We start from the raw sequence: 20,637 nt of genomic DNA, 5'->3' as shown, positions 1-20,637 counted from the left end.
AAAATGTTACTAATGTAAAATTAAAGATGTATTAATCGCAAGAGGATGGATAATCTAAGGAAAGTGATGTGGACAACGAATGCTGGATATGGATCTCTCTCATTATCTACTTAAAGCCCTTTAAATGTATTCAGCTATATTATGACAAAAATCCATACTTCCTCTCATTTTTTTTAAACATCTTGTTTAAATTCTGCATGAACAGCTCAATGTTCATTTATTTCAGCATGTTCCATAGGAAAGGCTTTATATGTAACCGCTCCTATTCCAGCAAGTGGCGTTCAAGAATGCTTCACTTTTGCCGCTAGTGTACAATGTTCGAGTTCTAGTCATTCATTAGAACTCTGTGGCGAAGTTAGAGTAAACTCGGGGGAATCAGCTGACCTGCTGCTGTTGAAAGTACTAGTTTCACTCCGCATGCTACACATTCGTCTGACATGGATAAGGAAGATGTTTGAAAATGTGTCCATCCTTTTTCTAGAGCAATAATTATAACTTCTGTGGCAAAAGGTAACTCCTCATTTTGTTCATTTGCTGCAGTCTGCACCAAAATAAATTATTTCAGTTCTACAGCTCCTATTTCAGCCACGTGGGAGCAACCTTGCTTCCTCCCAGGATGTTGTTGTAGGCAAAAGTGTTTTTCTTCCTGGGAAAACATTTTGCCTTGATAAAAAGGAAAAAACAATTGAATGAGTTTGTCCTTGCTCTGCATATTTTTGCTTGTCCAAATACAATTTGTTATATTTTCTCATCAAAAATCGACCATATTATACGTTGATTTGTGCAGTCAGGGGGCAAGTTTTTAAACATGCAAGTGATTTGAGTTTGTTTCATCCTTATAAATGAGTGCCATACTCTGGTGATGCCAGATGTTCAGCAAAGACTGTGAAAGGATGCTGTTTAGTCTTTCTACAGAGGTTAGAAATGAGGCATAAAGCAAATATAGCAGACTAAAGGCTACTAGATAGGGCAGAAAATAGACAAAACAGCTGTAGAAGCTGCAAAAGGCAGCTGATTTGTTCAGAGATGGAGAAATCTTCCCATTATATAACATATGAATGGTTGTGTACAGTACAGCACCAGTAATTTAATTTCCTAAGTCAAGAATATTTATATGCCAATTACTCGATACCCATTCCCTTTTGGCGCTTAGGGAGGAGGTTGTGTAAACAATATGAAGCCCCCAAAAGAGCTCCAGGGCACAGAGGCACACAGACAAAAAGAAGCAAAATACTTAGCTCCGACCTAAACAAACAAATGGCTATTCCCGGTTCGTAAAATCTAATTGAGTTAGCAGAATTCTAGTACTGGCACTGTTCAATGCAGCTCTCTAAAAATGAGACCAAGTGCTGCTGACAGTGCTTTAAAAGGCCCTTCTACAGCAAGGTGAAATGGCATGCCACCATTACCATTACATGCATCTACTCGTAGTATCTTAACAACAGAATTATGGTTTTAGAAAGTCTAGACACCAGGCTTCTGCCGTAGTTCTAATACAGTGATCCCTCCTAGACGTGAAGAGCTTGAGGGATGCCACACACATCTCTGGGCTTGGCTCACTGGCGTGAGGTTCAATTTGAACCAGCTACCTTATGTTTTCAGATTTAAATTTTATTTCCATTGTGTCCCATATGCCCTCTTTCTGGGATGGGGAATTGCTTGGGGAGTCTTTCCAATAGAGGAATTTGCAGGAAGAACTATTGTAGGAAATCTACCTTTTCTTCTGGTCACACCATATTTGTTGCCTTTTGCTGGACCCTATATTTTTGTTAGTGTTGGAACTCAGTGAACTTTCATCTTGCTAAGCAGTTGTGTTCCCCCTTTAAACATTGTTAAATTGGTGTATTCGATGAGTGCATGGTATTTAAAAGAAGAACATGTAGAAATTTAATGTTAACATGTCCTTACAGTGACTAGCCCCCAAATGCTATTTTTCACTGTGGAACACCTAGCTGTCCTATGTAGAAAACCAGAGTACATTTTCAAATACTAATACTGTATCTCGGGAATGGGACTATCTAGAGAAATAAATGTAAGGAATCTTAAGGAAAAGTAACCCTTAGAAAGTTACCTTTCCATTGCCTGAAGTTCTGGAGGCTAATTAGCATTTTCTTTCAAATTTGTCCCAGCCAGAGATTAGCATTTGAATATGTGTGGACAAAAATTTGAAATGTTTTCCAGGAGCAAACAATAGACTTTCCTGAATGGGCAGAGACAACTTAGTAGAAACTGACAGAATATGCAAGGTGGGGGCTACAAGCATCCTTTTTAACATTAGAGTGTCATATCCTGCTTGAATATGAAATCCTGGTTAGGAGGTCTGCTGGCTTTACATATAACACTTTAAGGTGCACTTGACGGTCATTGTCACTTTATGCTTCTTGGTGCTATACCAACTTAAACCTTTAAAAGAACCTCATCTCCGGTTTCTCTTATTGGATTTGTTATATTGGTATCATTTTGTTTATTACATTTTACTAAATTTTTCTATTTTGATTTGTGATTTTTTGCATTTTGACTTGGACTGTTTTGGTTCTGCATAAATACTTTACACTGGATATACTACTAGTTATGAAATGTGCAGGAAGACAGATTATCGATCAGGGAAATAGGTTATGTCAGGTTTGTAAATGGCTCTCCGCTCCAGATAACCATTGCCTCTATGTCTGTTCCTAGACTGCCTGTTGTATATCATATTTATTTTCATTTAGTATCTCTATAGAGTCTAAGATCTTATTTTGTCCTTTGGTGATTCCACCCACACTGTGGTTACCCAATTCTACCCTCATTATGCCGTATTGTCCTAGTGTCTGCATACATGGTTGGAACCCTCCTCCCCTCTGAACCCCCCCCACCCCACCCCTTTGGCTTTATCCCTCTTTTTCTCATTTCTGTTCTCAGCGAATCTGCTATTTTGTATTGGACTACTACTGTATGCCTAACTGTTTCCCCCTCTGATGCGCAAGTGCATTATAGTCTGCTCCTGGAGAGAGGGCAACTGCCTTCATCTACTATCACAAGTAAGACCTACTTCTCCTGAACAGGGACATTTGTTGAGCATGCTTTTTCTTTCTCCTACTTGTTTGCTGTTGCCAGACCTCAATGGGTACCTGGCATTGGACCATTGTTCTACATCACAAATCCAGCTCCAGGATGAATTTCTCCATATTGTCTGCTTACCGTGTGTCCTAAGTGGCTGCTGTGTGTCTACATTGCCCAGGCCACCATGAGTATGTCTAATCACTGCCATCCTGCCCTCCAGTTCCTTAGCTCTCAACTTGCAGAGTAGGAAGGGTGATGACTTATTCTGTATGCATTTATCCTGAAAAGCCATGATGTTGTGGTCCCTCTCCATTTCTTATGCTGATTTAGATTACTATTGTCTGTAACTAGTCATTTTACTAAAGCAGACTGGTGAACCATCTTTGCCTCTGAAGAATTCAGCCATGTTGGATTTGGTCACACTAAATCTAAGAAGCATTTTTTAATAGTTGAGAAAAGAAATGGAGTAGGCCTCCGATTGGCACCAATTTTTCACTTGTAATGTGTTGAAGCCAATGCTGTGAGCTCCTTCTCGAACTGTCCCACCCTCCAAGTTGCATCTCAGGCCTTCAGTCACGTAACCTGTAGAAAGAGCTGGCTGCATACTGAAGTTGTCTATCGCTTTTACATGTGCCACTCCACTCTGCAGCATAGGGACTTGAATGACACTAACCAGACATGCCTATCAACTGATGGAACTAAAATATTGAAATAGAATTGGAGTTCTTTCTCTTTGTTAAATAAAAATACATGCCCTCAGGAGAAAAAAAATCCTACTGGTTATGTCCAGAGCTTTCACATCTAACACTCTCCTAAATGACACCAAACACAGCAAAATCATCAACTTCAAAGAAAATTCCCTCAAAGACAACAACTCGTTTGTCTCCCAGCCTAGCAAGAACTCCTTTGAAACATCCCAAACTGAATTATACCTAGATACGGGGTTTCGCAGTTCTAATGCTAAGCATAGGTCTACGCACCATCACATCCTGTCCCACCGATAATCAGTTTACCAGTTCCTGACCTGTAGCTATCGCCAATCTATACACATTTACTGTCGTGTAGAACAAACCATCTGTACACCTTTTTGACAAATAGTTCACCACATCCACTGTGGACACTGAAATGGGATTAAACTCCCCCTCCACGCACCAGCACACCCATTTCTGCCAAAGCCAATCTATACATCTTACTTGCTACTGGAGCCCAGGATTCCGTAATGAGTCACAAAGCCTCTTGTGAACGGTCCAGTACCTCCCAAACTCCCGAAATCCTCCATGCCACCAACCTAATTTGCTCTGTTATCACTAGATTGTGCACCTCTCCTGCTGGTCCTCTCGAGTTCTGGAAACTATGGCAACAGAATGGGAAAATCTCTGGACATTTCCAACAGCACTGGGTACCATACATGACCCTCCACAGTGGAGTTATCAGTGCCGTTGTCTCCTTCCACCGGCGAACCATCATAGTCATCCAAGCAATATTCGAAAAAGGTGGGAACGCATACGGACTGAGGCCTTTTCAAATTTTCTGAAAGGTGTCTATCTCGCCTGACGCCGCATCTGATTGTAAACTGAAAAATCTGCTCACCTGAGCATTCAACCAATTGGCAAATCCACTCCCAATCCTTTCCACCTGTAAAAATACTGTCCTGTCCAACATCCAGTCACTTGAGTCCTTGAAATTCTGTGAACACCTGTCCGCTCCCACCTTGCCCATTCCTGGAATATGTTCCGCTTGCACACACTCTCCTCTTCAGACAGTAATCCTAAAACACCTTTGCTAAATCTGCCAAATCCTTTGCCCCCCCCCCAGTTTGTCCACCTACTGAACTAATGACACATTGTCCGCCCGTAAAAGCACTGTACACTTCACCATGCTCGGCGAGAAACATTTTATCGCAAAAGATCCTGCCAGCAACTCCAGGCAATTTATATGCATTTTCTTCTCTTCATTTGTCCAACAACCTTCTGCCAAAATAGCACCACATCATGCACCCCAACCATCTAAACTTGCATTTGACTCTATTACTAACTCTGGATTTTCCCCAAAAATCGCTTTCCCATTCCAAGCTTCAATGTTCATCAACCACCATCTCAGTTCCTCCTTTGCCTCTTCCATTAGAAAAACCTCCAGTGACTATCTCAAACCACTTCTCAGATGCATTCCATTGAACCTCTGTAAAGCCGGATTATTCAAAGGACCAGGAAAAATAGCCTGTATCGTAGAAGACAAAAGACTAACCACGCAAGCTAGCATCCTAAGAGAAACCTGACATTGTAGTAGTACTATTTAATTTTTTCCTTATTCTCAGAAACTTCTCTTTTGGAAGTTTTAAAATCCCTTCTACAGTGCTCACTAAAAAAACCGAAAACGGAGTCTCTTGCTTTGGTTCCAACCACAACTTCTACCTGTTGACCACAAAACCCAAAATTTCGAACAAACTGATAGTCATCCCTGTATATTCCAAGACTCTTTATTTTCTCTGATCCATGATCAAAATGTCATTTAGGTAAATGATCAACCTCACACCTCTTTCTCTCAGAAATGACACTACTGGTTGTAAAATCTGTGTAAAACACCATGGAGCCGAAAGAAGACCAAAAGGAAATCACACAAATTTCCAAATCTTCCCGTCCTTCTTGAACATGAGATACTTCTGATGTGGTCCCCAAACTGGAACCGTCAGATATGTGTCCTTCAAATCTTATTGAGTCAACAAATCTCTTGTTTGCAGGATGTCCCTCAACATGTTCATACCTTCCATTTTGAAATTATGATACACAACCCAATCGTTGGGACTTTGCAAATTTATTACTGGTCTCATCCCTTTGTCCTTATTCTCTACCAAGAAAATATTGCTCACAAAACCCCTTTTTTCTTAGCATACTTCCAAAATTGCTTCTTTTCTCTGTTAGCTCCAACACCTCTTTGTCCACTAGTTTTGCTTGTTCCACACCAAACTCAACTACTCCAGGCACCCACTTTTGAACTGGTTTCTTTATGAATTCAATGCTATAACCCTGCACCATCTCAAAAACCCAAGGATCCCTTTTTACCTGAAACCAATTGTGATAAAATTGGGCAAGTCTACCGCCCAACTTTACTGGGCTAGAAGTAAGGCCTAAACCTTAACCTGTTCCTCTGCCCTCCAAGTCCATGCTCCTTGTCCTTGTGAGGGCCATATCCCCAGGAAAAAGATCTGGTTATTCTCCGGCCAGGAAAACAACCACTTGATCTCTTGGCCCAACCAAAAATCACTGAAGACCCTCTTAATATCTCTCTGGGACTTTTGTTTTGAAGAATATGACCCCACAAATTTAGACATTGACTTAATTAAGTCTTCTTCAAAAAGAAGACCATACGCAGATGGCCCAGCCTCATTGGTGGGCAAATCAACTAGCTTAGGGTCAATCTTGAGCAAAATGCTCGTTTTGCGTTCCACCGGTAAAGCCGTATTTGTGTTGCCCAACAGGCAATTTGCCCGTTGGACCCACTGACGCAACTCGTCTGTATCCACACCCTTTGTTCATATGTGCCTCCTCCACTAAATCAAAAATCTTTGTCAGTGGGCTAGAGACATCCAAAAGCTGAGGTAGGCACATGGGAAGACCCTTGTCAAATCCCTTTTGGGGGATCACGTCCCCCTTTGCCTGTGAAAGCCAGTATTTCAGGATCCAACTCCGGGGTCACCACAACCTTGTCCTCCATAGAATGTCTAGGACACTCTGTCCTCAACCTGACCCATACCTCTTTAGGAATCTGTTTTCGCATCCAAGTATGCATGTATTCAGCTACATGCTCCAGAGTCGACCACTTGGGACACAGAGGGTACCTTACCAAAAATGGGTCAAACATTGAATCCCTTTAAGTAGCCATAATCACTTCAACCTTGATGTGACCTCGCGCTCACACCACCACCACCGTGCTCTGCCACCGCAGACTTTTCTCCTTTTTACTTGCGTATAATCCTCAGAAAGGTGCTTTTGCTTTTTAGACTGAGAAGCTTACCCAGCTGACCAAAATGTTTCTTCTTTTTAAGCTGCCTGACTACTTGCTAACATACCTTCCAACTTCTTCTCCATTTGTGTTCCTAAAACCACTGAAATTTTTTCAACAGATATTTTTGAATTCTCCTCAAACTGAGCCTCATCCAACTGAGATCTCTCCTCTTCGAAATCTTGTTTCTCGTTCTAATTTCAAAAGTTATAAAATGGAAAGCAGTCACTATATTAATAGTCCAGACCTACACTAGAACCAATCCTTATACAGCCTAAAACTGACCTACCCAAAGTTCCTCAGTCCGATACTTTAGCCACCTCTCTTCAACTGTCAGTACCTCATCTAACAGATGTTCAGTCAGCAGTTGAAACTGTGATTAAAAACTATAATTCTGTAACTACACACTTTTATATTACTGCATTTGATTCTGCCCAATCTTATAAAATGGCCCCCCAGGCAAGGGCGAGTAAAAAATTGAACTTCCTCTAGTTAAACTAAAAAATTGGGCATATGGCGCGAACTAAGTCCGTGCTTTATGTTGACTGAAATATTGAGCATATTGGCACACAGCGGCAGCTTACAGCCAGCAATGCGCCTCTTGCCGATTCACAATCATAGCGAGCAGCATTAAAAAATAATAGCCATACAGCGTGACCACAATCCGTCTCGCGCTGGGAGCAATATGCTGACACGCGAAGGGGGAATGTGCTGTTTGCCTTGTACACTGCTTGTGCAGCCCGTGGTAATCTTAAAACTGCAGGCGCAGCCGGATCGAGCATCCAACACGCGCAGAGACCAACAAGCTTAACTGCCGATCCAACAATCCCGTCCACCCAGTAAGATTAAAATGTCCTTGTTTTCAGACAAGTTACTGTTCAAACCCAGAATCGATACGGACACATACTTAAAATCTCTTCCTTTTACCTCTTAAAAACGTAAAGGCTACCGTTACCTAAACAGAACCATACTCCTGCATGTTTATGTTTACCAAAAAACAGTTTCGCTCATACACTATGCAAATAACTACTGCCAAATATGAATAACAAGTCAGTCAACCAACACTTTATTGTTATTAATAACGCTCACGTTCTCCTCACTATTTCTTAACTGCAGGAGCAGCAGCAAAAAAGAAGGCTGAGAGTTGGGGGTTTTGTGGTTTTATTATGTGAGCATTCGAAGTTCTATGATCTTTAAAGGATCTGCTGGAGAAGTGGTAATAAAGGTTATTGCATAATATTAGCATCCGGGTCTTGCCACAAAATCTGGAGCAATAGACATCATGGCAAGTTGAAGTCTACAGTATAGGAAAACTGCCAGTGCATTATTACCTCACCTGGTTATTTTCCTGTATATCTATTCATATAAGTCTCCCTTTACTTTAATTCCCATGATTTTCAGTACTTTTATCAGAGGTTGCCTCAAGCGTAGGCGGGAGAAATAGATTGTGTGCAAATCTCAGTAAATGGGAGTAGGGTACAACTCCGCTAGCCTGCTCTGCAATTTCCCACCAGGCTTATCCAGTTATTCAAACTACATTAATATCATCCCTTTTGACACTTGGTTTTTCTACATAATATAGAAGACATGGAGTATGTCTTAGCGAGTGTCTGCTCTATCCTCACATCTGCAAGAGTGATCTGTAGGCTGAACCAGCATTTATCAAAGTGTTCAACCGTTAGTTCGCTCTCTGATAAAGACTTCTAGCCTCATATTCCTTACCTTAGAATAATCCCCAGACGTCTGACTGGATCCGAACGTTTTTTGAGTAGTACCTATGCGCGCTGGTAGGCGGCACTGTTTGGCTCTGCGTCTGCGTCGTCCACACCAAAAGTGACATGCACGGTACCTATATAAGCCCCACCAGGGTGCGATGACGTTGGTTCTTTCCTTTCTGCACCACATAGTGCTGATCTGGTCAGCACTGCCCTCAGTCATTTTTTTGACTGGGTCTTTTCCGACTTTTGATAGCTCTTTTTGGGAGTTCTTCTCTCCTAGTGTGAAGATGTCACTTAAGAAACCGGCCAGTTTCAAACCATGTGGTGCAATTCGCACACTTTGTGTGCTAGGGATGCTTGGAGCATGACCACAACTCCAAGGCCTGTGAGGACTACTGCACTGTGTACCCGAAGTCTTATCTCTGATGACTTCCCAATGCTCAAGATCCCTTTGACGCAGAAGGTCCTGGGATTGTTTGCAGAGCCGCACCCGGTGATCATTGTCATACTCTGGGTCGTCGGGTAAGCCTCACGGGCATAAACAAAATCAAAGTAGACAAATCAGTCTTCGACTTCGCCGCGCCTGTTGAAGTCTTCTGACGAGGCGCAGAGGTGTCTGCCCTCCAGGCCTAAGGATCCACTCTGACCTTCCCAGAGCCGGAGCGACCCACACCAAGCTTAAAGAATTTTATGAGACTATGCACCTCATATTTAAACAGTCTGGATGCTCTGGAGCGCTCTCGGGGCCGGCGGGTTAGTCGTGGGTATCAGTCAGGCCCTTTGAATCCCCTGCTGGATCCAGAGCGGAGCTGCCAGTGATACCGAGACCTTCTTCAGCACCCACTCCAGTGCCGCCATCCCCATCATCATTCCTGACTCAGTCACAGAGCTGGGTGGGCGGCGTCCGATGCCGGTTCCATCCCTGACTGTGACCATGCTGTTTGGATCAGAGCCAGGCCAGTGCCCGTTACTCTTGGCAGGCCTGGCGAGGAAGATGAGTGGGAGGGGTCTAAAGACCCTTATGGATACCAACTTCTCTTAGATGAACATGAGGACAACCGGTATTAGGCACTGGTGGAAGGCAGTGGGTTTGACACCTCGTCTGACGCTTTGCCTCTCCTCCTACCGCGACTACAGAGGAAAGAGCCTCTTTTGCTATAGTGGTGCGCAGAGCAGCTGATGTCTTGGATCTTCAATTGCCCACAGTGGCATTCAAGACAAACGTCTTGACAAGGGTGCTTCAGCCAGGAGTTGCTCCCTCCGAACTTTTACTCCCTTTTATTGAAGCCCTTATAGATGTCCTATTTGGGGCATGGTCCAAACCCTACACGGGGGTTTCTGTGCATAGGACGATTGCCCGCCACCATTGCGCCGCTCCTGGGGAACCCCAGTTTCCTTACCCAGCACCCCACTCTGGAGAGCTTGTTGGTTCAAGCCTCCACCTCCTAGGATCAACCCCGACGTGTTCCCTACCACCCCACCGATAGGTAATCCGAGAGGCTGGATACCTTTGGCAAGGGAATGTGCTCTTCAGCCAGCCTTTTGGGCTGATAGTCCCATTTGATCTGGGATTCGGTTGCACAAGTGCTGACTTTGGTTTTGGAGGAGGCCCAAGCAATACTCTCCCAAGCTAATGCTGGGGGGAAGAGATGCTGCAAATTTCACCATATGATGTGGACTGAACATGGCCGACTCGTTAGGTAGAGCGATTTCATCATCTGTGGCTGTGCAGTGAGTGATCAGTGCTTAATTTGTACAATAGCAAATATAAGTGCCAGGGCTCTCCTCAGGAGGCTTCTGCAGCGTGCACCACACATTGCTCCTACTATGCTGCCAATGATAGTAACAACACAACTATAAATCCTCACACTCTTACAAGTGTGACAGTTCGGACTATTTCAGGCCCCCAAAGCTATAAGAAAGGCATGGACGGCACGTAATAGTCACTTTTAATGTAGATTGAATTAATAAATAACTGGTGTTGTGGTCATCTCTAAATTAGCCAGACGGCCCCACCTTGTGGCAGCATGTTGACCATTAAGTCCTGGTGCCGAGCACTGGAAAACACTGGCTCAAAAAAGCACTGTCGGCGCTACGCCTGCCTTAGAACTTTATTTAAGGGATGTCCAAGCCTTGCTTACCCACATGCACTTTGATGGTTCACAGCTTTTGGAGTGAAGGCGAATTTAGCACTACAGAGTTTTAAGGACAGCAGAGCTACTGCCAGGTCCTTGGGCTTGTCTACAGCCCCTCGTCACCCCAGTCCTCTTTCTGCCCCTTTCGTGGCCATGGAAGGGGCCTCCAAACGAGTCCATACCCTCCCAGTCACCATAGCCAACAGGCTTCCCAACCTTTTTGTGGCAGAGGACGCAGGTCCCCTCTGGAATACATGGAGCATGAGGAACAGTCCATGTCGCCCCATGTGGAAGCAAAATAAGATTGCAAAAATGGTGATTTGTGTCTCTTGAAACAGGGTGATATCCATCGTATGATGCTCAAGCTAGGCGAGCTCCCGTCAAGCCTTCCGAGAATTATTAATCCCATGTATGTTCCTGCTAACTATTCTCAGCACGGTGCTGTAGTATATTGTATTTCAGGCACCTATGTAACTTGGATGGACGTAATGCGAGTGTATAAGTGTATGCACTATTCCCTACAACATATAACCTCCCAGTGCCGTGTGAGTATGAAGGCAAGCATTTTATAACATCCCACCCTCCATCCACCACAACCCCAGTTGTTGGCAAACAACCCCCAAAGCTAACGGGGGGAAAATATCAACTGTACTGTGACTCTCCTGATCACTAGAATTGCACTCCACACATGGGGTGCAAAAAAATCACAGCGCACTTTCATCAGATCTTGTTTAAAAAAATGACTGTTAGTGTTATGTATTTTGCTTATAGTCACTGTCAATTAAGCCAGTAGCAGCACCCCTGTGATTTTCTTGGCAGAATCCCAGGCTTCTGGATTCGGATCTCATTCCTCCTTCATGTCTCAAGTGGGTGTCATATATTTGCACTGCTTCCGACTTTGTAAAAGAAATCTACTTTTCTATTATATTTGACTCTTAACTTAGCTGGATACTTCATTGACAATTTAATGGATTTTGTTTTACTCTGTGGCTTTTTGGCTTCCAGAAAAGTGTGTCAAGCATCCTGTACTAGCGTGGTATAATCAGGATAGGATGCCAAAGGGGAACTTTGGATTTGCCCTATTCAGATAGAGCGCATCTCTATCCCTGTAATTAAGAAGGCATGCTACCATTATTGGGTTCTGTCCTGGTCCTGGTCTGGGGGCTAAAATCTTACGCACTCTCTCTCTTCAGTGAACACCCGGGTTAAGGCTGCCTTTCCAAAATTGGATGCCAGCATCTCCTCCACAAATATTTCCATGTAAGATAAATATAAAGATTACTCCATGATAGATACAGATTTGGTTTCTGCTACCCCATAATGCGTACGTTGTTTCGATGTTAACTCTGCTCCAGGTCCTCCTTTTCAAGCTTGACCATCGTGATTTCCCATGCTAGTTTAGTCAATGTATCCGCTGCTCCATGGGTAGTTGTCCAAATTAGAAATTCCCGTCTTTGCTGGAGTATGTCGTTGGTCATGCTTGTCCGTTTGTTCCTTTGATTGATACATTCGCACAGACATCTATTTTTCCACCTATAGTTTGCTTAAAGAAATAAAAGCAGGCCTACAAAGTGATCCCTTCAGAGCCATTTGTTTTCCTTCACGTCCTCTTTCTGGCCAGTCCAGTTCAGTTGCAGCGTGGCAATTTTCCAGTGCAGCGTTTCACTGTTGTTGCACACACTCTGTTTCTTTACTGCAGCATCGTCCACCCACGTAAGCAAGGCCACAGACCCCAAAAGCTTGCTGTTAAACTTATAGGGCCGTTAACCAGTAAAGGAAACCATTGTGGCAGCTAGAGGGCCAGGATTGCATATGTTGAACAAGGTCAGCCAGCCCAAACCCACTGCAGCAACACCCAGCTAGGCATGAGAACTGCAGCAGAGATGCCTGGCTCAGTCAGTTCTGGGCTTTCAGCCGACAATGGCAGAAAGCCCTGATGGGCTTCTGAGGGGTACTCGGGCTGTGTGGTTCCAATCACGAGCCCCCTCACACAGCTTGCTCGCTCGGCGCACTGCACCGAATGCCGCAAAGTTCTGAACAACACAACTGTGGGTTGTCTCCATTCAGGCCTCTTGCGTCGTCTCTGCACCTCAAGCTCTTCTCCCCAGCTGCTTCAGTTATTCAGGAGCTCGGGTGAGCAACCGTGACCGCTGGATTGTTAGAAGGGTGGTGTTTGCTACTTTTCCCATTGGGCTGGTATAGCAAACTGTTTAAGTGGCCATGTCATACCTTGCCTTTCTGCCACCCCGACCCTTTCAAACTTACATGGAGGTTAACTTAGTTTCTTGAGTAAGTACCAGCTTCAGCTGCCTCTAGAAACAAATTAACACAGGGACATCCATCTGCATAAACTTTAATATATTCCTGTGTATCTCTACCTTTTTAAAATGTGGACAAGCTCCAAACTTGTAGTTCACTGCAGCCCGTAGGTTTTTTTTCTGTTATATTTGCAGAACAATTTAATTAACTCAGAAATCCTGAAAACAAGCAAATTGCTTGTGGGTATTACCCAGGTTTATGAGTGCCGAATGGGCCTTGGCTATAGCCCTTTTCTGTGCTATGTCCACATGTTCATCTTTCTGTTGTAAACTCGTAGTGATTGGCTCAGTTATCATACATGGGTTGACTGGAAAGCCTGCTACTGGGATTCTGGCTATTAGGGCAGTCCTTCCTCAGGATCGGTTTACCAAATCCTCAAACCTGCTTAAAATGATATTCTCATTTTGCATTGTTTTACTTACGTTGTACTCTCCAGATTGTGGACTTTTGATTCCACAGGATTAAAGTCAAACACCCACAACAGTCTGGTAACACAAAGATTTCCTTTCACTCTCAGAAAGGGTTTGGGGGAAAATGTGAGCAGAAAAGTAGCAATGCTGCAAACAACAAAACTGTCAAATAATATAATAGCCAGGTCAATTCAGTAACCAGATCACACATATTTTTACAAATTACAACAAATAGAATGTGGAATACATCAGCTAGGCTGCAAAACGGTCAAATCTTAAAAAAAATAAAAATCTGTTACCAAACACAAGGAATATGTTTGGAGCAAAAAAGCCTGCTTACTAACTTTTTTTTAAAGAGAGCAAATAAACATTTAGTTAGCTAACTTAGAAGATGCACGTGAGATTGTTTGTGATGATGTTGCTGGCTTTCAAAAATGTAAGTTGATGTTTTAGCCCAGGAAACTGGGATCTTTTTGAACGCAACAGAGCTCTGCATCCTTACTTTAGAGGTTCTTCTATACCCAAGTGAACTTTGTACTTGGCATGCTTAGTGATGACTGGACAAAGTCTGGACCTCAAGCTAATTCATACAGGTACTAGAGTGACCAAGCATGGCACGTAGAAGGTTCAGTGGATGCTACAAAGGTCTACGTCGTACATTCCACAGCCACACGCCTTGCTTGTTGACTCTCTTTGGTTTCCTTAAAAATTAAAAGGTACTTGGGTTACACAGAAGGTAAATGGGCAAAACAGCATACAGTTCTCCTTCTGCCCCTCTGCCCACAATTTGCCCATTCTACAAATCCTGCTATATTGCCTGCGGGGCAACTAGTTTGACATTGAACAGTCTTCAAGCCCTGCAAATAGTCTGCCATATAGCCTGTGCTGTAAAGTCAAGGACATTTAGCATCAAATCAATCTTGCCCCGTCTAACAAGATCCAAAGGACCAAATCCTAGGCTCGCACTTGGGGAAGAGCAGAACCTCAAATACGAGACCGGCTCGCACTTGGGAAGAGCAGAACCTCAAATACGAGAATGTAGAGAGACTGTACTAAGACAATCCAGTCCATGCTTTGGAAATGACTCTTCAGATGGAAGGGTGAAGCGATCTGTTCAGTAAGGCTTTGACAGCTTCTCGTCAACTTGACAGCAATGGTAATCCTGAGAAGAGAATATCGATGACAGCAATTACATCCCCACTCCTCTCAAACAGTCATTTGTTACCCTCTGAGTGTATAATTTTATAAGGGATTTGAATTAATCCTATTATTTGAGATGTGGTTATGTAAGTTGGGGTAAAATGGACAGGCATCTCATTTGGCATCAACCCTTGCTTACCCACAACCACTCCTCTGATGGTGCTGTCTCAAACTGCTCCTTTAAGGAATGCTAATCTTAAAGGATAGCCTGCTTTAGCAAGGTTCATCCCACAGCAGGCTCTTTGTAGAGACACTGCTATTGAAGTACTGGGGATTTTAGGACCCCAGCGGTGCCAGGGGTAGCACCCTATGACTTTGTTTCTCCTTTGGCGTAGTATTATAAAATCTCACTCGCATGGTAATATAACAAAGAACTTGGCAAAGAAGCTGAAATATGAAAAGACATCTTTATTAAACTCAAATGAGTGAGACTACGTCGCACAGAAGCCTTAGCAACTGAATGAGGCAGTCTCCAGAACAAAAACCAGTCTTCTCTTTTATACAGAATATTACGCTTTGGGCAACACCACCCCTGTTTCACAAGTGGTCATTCACATATTTTGGCTTCAAAGAAAAGGCAGAGTCATGATGACAATCCCACATTTCAGTTCGTTCAGCCCTCAATCATTTAACCCAGCAAGGCTCAGAACCCTCATCAGATATCAGCAGACCCCAATAAAACGGGCACCTCCTGCTCGCAAAACAAGCCATAAAGTAGGAAACAGAGTCAGATGTGAAAGAGATTAGCCGGAGGCTTGTGTGGGATGAAAAGGCTTTATGGTGTGTCAAACCCTGATGCTAATCACAGGTGGCCGTAGGACGGGGAGCTCGTGAGACCGGACTGACCTGGGGCAGCGGAGCCAAGCTGCACAGGTCAAAGAGAAGTCAAACAGAAAGTACATGTGTTCTAAAGGCCCGTACTTGTTTGTAATGTGTAGCCTATGTGAGGGCAACCATAAGATGGCCACCGCTCTAAGATGGAACCCATGAAGTCAATGTATAATATCGTATACATAGTGCATTTATCGATGAAATGTAATGAAAAGCACTTGTACATAACGCATTGGCCATTCGCGGTTCACTAATACCCGAATAGACAGGGGTAGGGCCCTGCCTCCTACGCGGTCCCAAATTTCAAAGTACCACACTATGGCGTCTGTCTGCTAGTCTTCCAAGAGAAACGGCGTATGAGGAATTTAGTTGAAAAGCTGGTCATAAGTGTCCTCGGAAAAAGGAGGAGCTTCAAAAAGTATAAAAATGTAAGGGCTGCCACAGTTGCCTTTTCCCTGGGTATGTACATAGTTCCTTTCGTTTGTACATTAGTTCTTTTAATTTTAGATGATCTTATTTCATTGGATGTCATTTATATAGGACATGTTATTTCATTTTCGTTCCTATTCGCATTTTAGTCCTTTACCTTTATTTTGTATAGAATAGTCTTTACTCCGTGAATTAGCTAGAATAGATATTTTACATATTTTGAAATTGCGTTCCAAATTGCCTTTGGTACGAACAGGTATTGATCACCATGACCAAGAATGCTTGTTTTCTTACTTTTTGCTAAAAAAAAAGTTAATAAAACATTTAAAAACAGTACTGGTCTTGTCAAAAAAAATACATCTGGTTGTCATGCCACATCACATTTGATCTCAAACACATAGTACGGTACCCATCAACACTACCTTAACACAGAATCGTACTACAACTACATAACCATGAACAAATCGGTTCTGCCAGTGCTTTATTATCTGAGCAGTCAAATTTTTCAGGTGTTTTTATCCAGTTAAAATGAGGTCTGGTGTTTTGTTACATGAAAGCAGTTCAATTTATATGAGTAAAGTCTCAAGTTGCCCATGTATAACAAAACTGCAAATACAGATTGTAAAAAGCATGCCCTAATTACTTTTATTTTGAATTTCAGGATAGAATAATCAATTTAGTGGTTGGTGGACTTACGTCCTTGCTTGTTGTAGTAAGTATTTCTGGACTTTTTCTCATTTTCATTTAGTAATGGATTGATATTCTTTTATTGTCATAACACGGCTTGATGTAAGAAATAACAAGTATTTATATCAGCTACTGACGCTTGTTTTCAAGACAAGAAGCTATGTCTTTGACATCCTGCATCGCTACACACATACTCTAAACCTGAGATCTTCTTACCATGACCTTCTGGCCACTCTAAAAATCATCCTGCGATGACTCTAAATTCCAGCTCTTGAACATCGTAGGTCCACTCCAGTGGAACCCCCTAAATTCTTGTTGAAATGCTAGTAGCGTAGATGGTCTGCACATCAGTGCCAATTATCCGCACATGACTACTATATTATGTTATGTGTATTTGTATAGCGTGCTAATCACGCATGAGGGTATCCAGGGGCCATGCAGGTGAAAATAGTTGCGGCCTCCTTGGAGTGAGTATTCGAAAAGCCAGGTCTTCAGCTTCTTGCGGAACTCAAGAACTGATGAGGAGGCCCTGATGTGGGAAGGGAGGTCATTCCATGCCTTGGGGGCAGTGTGGGAGAAAGTGCAGCCTCCGGCTGTTGCTTTGTGGATGCAGGATACATTTGAAGTGAGTCCATTTGTTTATGGGGAGCCAATTAAGTTCTCTGTGAGTTGGGGTAATATGGTTGCGGTGAAGAAGGTTGAAGATGAGCCTTGCTGCCGCATTTTGGATGTTTTAGAGCCTGTACAGGAGCTTTTCAGGAAATCCTGTGTAGAGTGCGTTACTGTAGTGAATTCTGCTGGTTATCCGGACCTGTGTAACTGTCTTCCTGTTGTTTACTGGTAGTCATTTGAAAGTCTTTTGCAGCAACCCCAGGATGTGGAAGCAAGTGGAGGTCACTGCTTTTACTTGGGCTGTCACGTTGAGCTTTCTGTCTAGGAAGATGTTTGGGCGTGTGAGGTGGGTAGCGGGTGTATGGCCGAGATCTGTTGGCCACCAGGTGAAGCCCCAGGCCGAGAATTTTCTTCTGAAGTTCACCACTTCAGTTTTGTCTGTGTTGCTTTTGAGGCAGTTGGATTTCATCCAAGTGGCCCCTCGGTCTTCCCAGTGATGAAATTGGTTTTTGTTGAGGAGGTCTTGCCCGATAGGGAGCGTATCAGTTGGTGTCGCCTACATAGGAGACTATGTTGATGTGTGATCTGATGAGGTCCGCCAGTAGGGTCATGTAGTTGTTAAAAAGCGTCAGGCTGAAGCTGCACTCCTATGGATCCAATCCTTCCTGACTGGGAGAAGCTTCCAAGTCCGCCTGGGTGACCACTACTCGAGAGACATGGGTTTGGGACAGGGCGTTCCCCAGGGATCGTCCCTGAGCCCAACTTTGTTCAATCTCTACATCTCCCCAGTGGCTTCGATTGCCGTGAGCCATGGTTTGAAAATCGTGTCATACGCAGATGACACGCAGCTGGTCATCTCCCTCTCACGAGGACCCGGACTTGCTTCGAACAGTTTCAAGGCTTGCATGCAAGACCTTGCTACCTGAATGTCCATCAATTGCCTTAAGCTAAATGGCAACAAGACAGAGGTGCTCGTGGTGGGGGGAGTCCTTCCGCTTGGTCATCGGCATGGTGGCCCCCTTGTCTGGGGGAGGCTCCTATGCCCCGTCAGGAAGTCAAAAACCTGGGCGTATGGTTTGATGCTGATCTGTCTTTTGGACCCCAAATAAACCGAGTGGCGGGTGTTTGTTTCAGCGTCTTAAAAATCTTACGCAAGGTCTTTGCTCTCCTCCCAATGTCCGCCCGGAGAACACTGGTACACGCCCTCGTTACATCGCGCCTGGACTATGGCAACCTATTGTATCTGGGTGCCACCTGTAAGGCAATTAATCGCCTCCAGGTATTGCAGAATGCGGCAGCCCGCCTCATCTTAAAACTCCCCAAAAGATCAGATTCTAAAGCTGCCCTTCACAATCTCCACTGGCTGCCAGTAAGAAGCAGAGTGGAATTCAAGGCCCTCTGCACCTGTCATCGCATTCTTGCTCGGAAAGCGCCGACACCACTCCAGAACCTAGCCATCAAGTATGTACCCTCACGTGCCTTGCGTTCCTCTCATGGAGGTCTACTGGTGGTCCCTAGGATCAGAAAGGCCCGCATGGGTGGATGCTCTTTTCGCCACTTGGCAGCGAAGTGCTGGAACGCCCTGCCTCTTAATCTCCGCCTAGACCCTTCGGAATCCAGTTTCCGGAAAAACTTAAAAACACACCTTTTCTCAAGATAACTGAGCCTTCTCCCCACTTCTGTCCGAGTTTTCAAATGTAGCGCGGGGACACGCTTTTAGCGTAACCATGCGCTTTTTAAATCTCCCTAATAATAATAAGATCCTTGGGGGACTCCGCATATGAGCTTCTTGACCTCCGATGTATAGGGTGGCAGATTGACTTTTTGGGATCCTTCTGTGAGGAAGGAGCGGATACAGTCCATGTTGGGTCCTTAGATGGCTGTTTCATTAAGTCTTCTGATGAGGATGGAGTGGGAGATGGTGTTGAAGGCTGCTAAGAGGTTGAATAGTATGAGGGCCACAGTACCTCCACGGCCGAGGATCAGCCTGATATAGTCTTTGGCTGCGACGAGGGCGAACAAGGAACTGTGGTTGGGACGGAAACCGGGTTCCGTGGTGTTTAGGACCTGGTGTGCATTGAGGTAGTGAGCCAGTTGCTTGTTGATGGCTTTCTCTATGACCTTGGCTGGTAGGGTAGAAGGGAGAGCGTACAGTAGTTTGCTAGTTGAGTAGGGTCTGCCGAAGGTTTCTTCAGCAGTGCTTTGACCATTGCGTGTTTCCAGGCATTCAGGAATGTCTCTGAGGCGATGGAGCTGTTCAGGATGTGAGTGAGGGCTTCGCTGTTGAGGAAGGCGCCCATATTTTAGATTTGATGGGGGCATGGGACTATTGGAGACCCAGAGTGCTTGCCCTCATGATGTTGGTTGTTTCTTCTGTGGTGAAAGCTTCTCAGGCAGTCAGGGTATTTCTGTGGATGTTTATGGGTAGGCTCGTGGTGAGGGAGCAGGGGTCCGGTTACCCTCCTATTGGCTCTTAATCCACTTCACTCCCACAGCTCTGGTTACAGTAAACTTGTATGAAAGAGTTTCAAAATGTTATTGCTTTTAAACGAACAACGTTTCAGTACATAAATAAGTTCATTCAGAATCTAGTCTAGTAAACATACAGTAAAATAATTGTCATTATTTAAAGGGGTTGTGTCATCTACATTGATTGTTCTGTTTTATATTTGGCAGACCTACCTAGAACTTTAAAGGCAATGTGCTCCTTTTCTTACAAGGCTGATCGCTCTCATATGCCGTGTTTATTGCACGCGGATGATTTGGTGATTAAAGATGGCACGCAAATCAGTCTCATGAAAATTTAAATGCTTAATCAAGTTATTGCATATCAAACCTTACGGTGTTTAACTTGGATAAGACTACGGTTATGGCATTTGGTGCTAAAGTAACTAAATTTGCTTTTGGTTATAGGTGATAAGAATGTAGAAGATGGCCTAAAAAAGTATTTGGGAATTATGTTTTCAGCTATAAACTGAATCTATGATAAGTCTTAAATGTAAATATTGGAGCAGAAGTTTAAAGAATGAACCTGTATAACTTTGATACCATCCTGTTTTGTCCCTTATTCATGTATAATAGTTGCATTAATTTGAGGGTATTATACATATAAAAGCTTTACTAATGGCTGATTTATGTTATTTTGTAATTTATTAAACTCAGCCAGCTCACATGTTGCTAATTTATTATCAATATTGTTAGGCGCATAGCCAAAACATTCACCAACTCTTCATTATAAGTGTGGTTCTGTTGATT

The 20,637-nt window shown here is 43.6% G+C and overlaps 1 protein-coding gene across 2 annotated transcripts in view; it reads left to right on the top strand.

The window, feature by feature from the left end:
- The window catches only part of TMEM243 (transmembrane protein 243), a 156,469-nt gene that overhangs the window by 51,264 nt on the left and 84,568 nt on the right, over positions 1-20,637 (top strand). For both annotated transcript variants that reach the window (XM_085652916.1, XM_085652917.1), the window contains exon 3: positions 16,745-16,795. In XM_085652916.1, coding sequence (XP_085509042.1) covers positions 16,745-16,795 — 51 coding nt within the window. The remainder of the gene's footprint in view (positions 1-16,744; positions 16,796-20,637) is intronic.

The sequence above is a fragment of the Triturus cristatus genome, chromosome 4_1, assembly GCF_964204655.1.
Source record: "Triturus cristatus chromosome 4_1, aTriCri1.1, whole genome shotgun sequence".
In the NCBI taxonomy this organism is placed as follows: domain Eukaryota; kingdom Metazoa; phylum Chordata; class Amphibia; order Caudata; family Salamandridae; genus Triturus; species Triturus cristatus.
Note: the sequence above shows the minus strand (reverse complement) of the source record. Positions and strands in the feature narration are given on the sequence as shown.